Source organism: Lolium perenne, chromosome 7, assembly GCF_019359855.2.
Source record: "Lolium perenne isolate Kyuss_39 chromosome 7, Kyuss_2.0, whole genome shotgun sequence".
In the NCBI taxonomy this organism is placed as follows: domain Eukaryota; kingdom Viridiplantae; phylum Streptophyta; class Magnoliopsida; order Poales; family Poaceae; genus Lolium; species Lolium perenne.
This window is the reverse complement of record NC_067250.2, coordinates 65,946,843-65,950,075: the sequence shown is the minus strand read 5'-3', so window position 1 is coordinate 65,950,075 and position 3,233 is coordinate 65,946,843. Positions and strand designations below refer to the sequence as shown.

The following is a 3,233-nucleotide window of genomic DNA, read 5'->3' as shown; positions in this document are numbered from 1 at the left end:
TAAGTCTTTGCAACGTTCTCTACAAGGTAGCGGCTAAAGTCCTGGCAAATCGGTTAAAGAAGATTCTTCCGATTCTTATTTCCGAGGAACAAAGTGCCTTTGTGCCAGGCTGACTTATCACTGACAATGTCTTGATTGCATACGAGTGTGTTCATGCTATCAGAAAGAGGAAAAGGAAAAACCCTCTATGTGCAGTCAAACTTGATATGATGAAGGCCTACGATCGGGTTGAATGGTGTTTTTTGGAGCAAATGATGAAGAAGATGGGGTTTTCACAGAGGTGGGTTGACATGATCATGAGGTGTGTTCAATCAGTCAGATTCTCTGTCAAACTTAATGGAGGCACTTCAGATATGTTTGTTCCATCCAGAGGCTTGCGACAAGGGGACCCGCTGTCTCCGTATCTATTTCTGTTTTGTGTAGAAGGTTTCTCTGCTCTTCTTAAGCAGGCTCAGAGGGATAACCAGATTACAGGGGTAAAATTCGGAAACAATGGTCCTACTATCACACACCTACTGTTTGCTGATGACAGTGTGGTGTTTATGGAGGCGAGCAGGGAGGGTATGATGGCATTGAGGAGTGTTCTACAGAGATATGAGGACAGTTCTGGGCAGAAGGTCAACTATCAGAAGTCTTCTATTTTCTTTGGGAAAGGTTGCCGTGAAGAAGTGCGGAGCTCATTGAAGAATATGATTGCAGTTCCCTACGAGGCGCTCTCGGAGAAATATCTCGGCCTTCCAACAGTGGTAGGGCGAGCAAAGAATGGGGCTTTTAAAAATCTTCCAGAGAGGTCATGGGGGAAGGTTAAAGGGTGGAAGGGTCAAGGGCTGTCCAAGGCAGGGAAGGAAACTTTGGTTAAGTCAGTCTTACAGGCAGTACCAACCTACACAATGGGGTGTTTCCAACTTACGAAATCTATGTGCCAACAGCTGACGTCCATCTCTTCTGGCTTCTGGTGGGGTGCGGCTGATGGAAAGAGGAAAGTGCACTGGATTAGTTGGGACAAGATGTGTGCAACAAAAAGGAATGGTGGTTTGGGTTTCAGAAGTTATCCTGATTTTAATCAAGCACTACTGGCTAAGCAAGCCTGGAGGATGGTGACCAAACCGGATTCTCTATGTGCTAGTGTACTTAAAGCTCGCTACTTCCCAAATGGGAATTTTTTGAGTGCAGGGTGTCCGAAGAATGCTTCCTTCACTTGGAAGAGCATGATGCATGGGAGGGAGCTGCTCAAGGCGGGTCTGATTTGGAGAATCGGAGATGGCTCAAAGGTGTCAATATGGAAGGACAACTGGATTCCAAGAGCGAGTGCTCAAAAACCTTTGGGCCATAAACCAGATGTTGAGGTTGAAATGGTGCATGAATTATTATTACCGGATGGCAATGGTTGGGATATGGACAAGTTACAGAACTGCTTCTATGATGTAGATGTCGACGATATTGCGAAGATTCCCGTAGGACGAGCTGGAACGATGATTATATCGCTTGGAACTACACCAAAAATGGGAACTTCAGTGTTAAGTCGGCTTACCATCTAAAGATGCAGTTAAACTCCCTAAGAGCGGGGCGAGCGAGCTCGTCTTCGGCCTCATGTGATGACCACCGGGGTTGGCTAGCGCTTTGGGCAGCAGATGTTCCCAACAAAGTGAAGGTTCATGCTTGGCGCCTGGTGAAAAATGGCTTGGCTGTTGGTCATGAACTTGCAAGGCGCAAAATAAAAATGGGTGTCAGATGTGTGGTCTGTTTTAGGGACGAGACAATGATTCATCGCTTTTGGAGGTGTCCGTATGCAGCCAGAACATGGGAATGCATGCGGGAGCTGACATCATTGCCTCTTGATGCACCACCTGATCGTGTCTATGAGCAAAAAGATTTAGCAAGCTGGATGTTGGAATGGATGGGAAAGACAAATGACAGGGAATTAGCTTTGGGGCTAATGACTCTATACCAGATGTGGCTTGCAAGAAATGATGCTAGAGATGCGGAGCTGATTGAAGATCCTATGATTACTGCTCGGAAGACTGTCTTTCTAGTTGACGAGTGGCAGATCGCGAACACTTCTCCTCCGGCGAGCAGGAGTAACCAGGAGGCCGAGCACTGGCTCGCGCCTCCTGATGGGTGGCACAAAGTAAATGCAGACGGAGCTTTTCTACAGGTGTCCGGGCGGAGTGGCGGTGGAGCGGTTCTGCGCGACCACCATGGCGAGTTCGTGGCAGGCTCTTGCCATTTTTTCCCCCGCGTGCTGGATCCTGAAGGGGCGGAGCTCCTGGCCTGTAAGGAAGCCACCCAGTTAGCATTGGATCAAGGGATCAATAAGCTGGTGCTGGAGACGGATTGTCTAAGTGCGGTGTCCAAGCTGCGGGGTAAGGAGTTGGATAGATCACTACATGGACCGTTGGTTCAGGAAATCAAGGTGCTGCTGAGTTCGTTCAGTGACACTGAAGTTCAACATGTGCGACGATCAGCGAATGGAGTAGCTCATTGTCTAGCTAAATTTGGCTGCGAGAATAATATTTGTAACACCTGGGTTGGAGTACCACCCATGTACTGTATGAACTTGTTGGCTTATGACTATGGAGGTATTTGAATAAAGTCGCAGCTTATTCTCAAAAAAAAAAAAAAAACTACACCTGACCTCTGTAGCAACAAAAGGTCTAAAAATAAACATAACTAGAAAAGAATAAAACAAGAATAAGAAAAAAAATCCATGCCGCGGCGCCTATTGACTTGCAATACCATTGTCAACATCCAGACTACTGAAAGTGTATTTTGTCCTAAGCGTGTCTTTTGTAATTAATGATAATCTCTATAAACTACTGTTTTTAGTGAGTTATATTTGGAAGGTTTTCGTACAGGCAATGTCTGAAAGTCATTTGTTGAATGCAAGTTGAAAGAAGATCAAAGTAAAAAAAAGATGAAGATTTCTTTCGGAACTCAAAGTAAATCACGCTCTAGCTTGTGTTTAGGCCATGCTCTAACTCATATATTCTACTTAGCGTGTTAACTCCGTGAATGGTGATCAATGTCATGGAAGAGTTTTGGCTGAGATGGGACACGTGGAAAACATCGTGTACTTTGGACAAGTTTGGCAAAATTTCCACTTAGTTGACAAATTCTCCGAACCTTTCAGACCTTAGCCGAGTGGTTGGGGTCGCAGTGGCGCACCCTAACGACCGGAGTTCGATTCCTGTCAGAGATGAATTTCGGAATTGTCACGCCAAGTCCCACTTCTA

At 45.9% G+C, this 3,233-nt stretch overlaps 1 protein-coding gene across 1 annotated transcript; it reads left to right on the top strand.

Moving 5' to 3' along the window:
• The first annotated feature begins 1,810 nt into the window (after positions 1 to 1,810).
• LOC139833605 (uncharacterized) lies at positions 1,811 to 2,587 on the top strand. Its single transcript, XM_071823923.1, has one exon. The coding sequence runs from the start codon at positions 1,811 to 1,813 to the stop codon at positions 2,585 to 2,587; it is 777 nt and encodes a 258-aa protein (XP_071680024.1).
• The last annotated feature ends 646 nt before the right edge of the window (positions 2,588 to 3,233 follow it).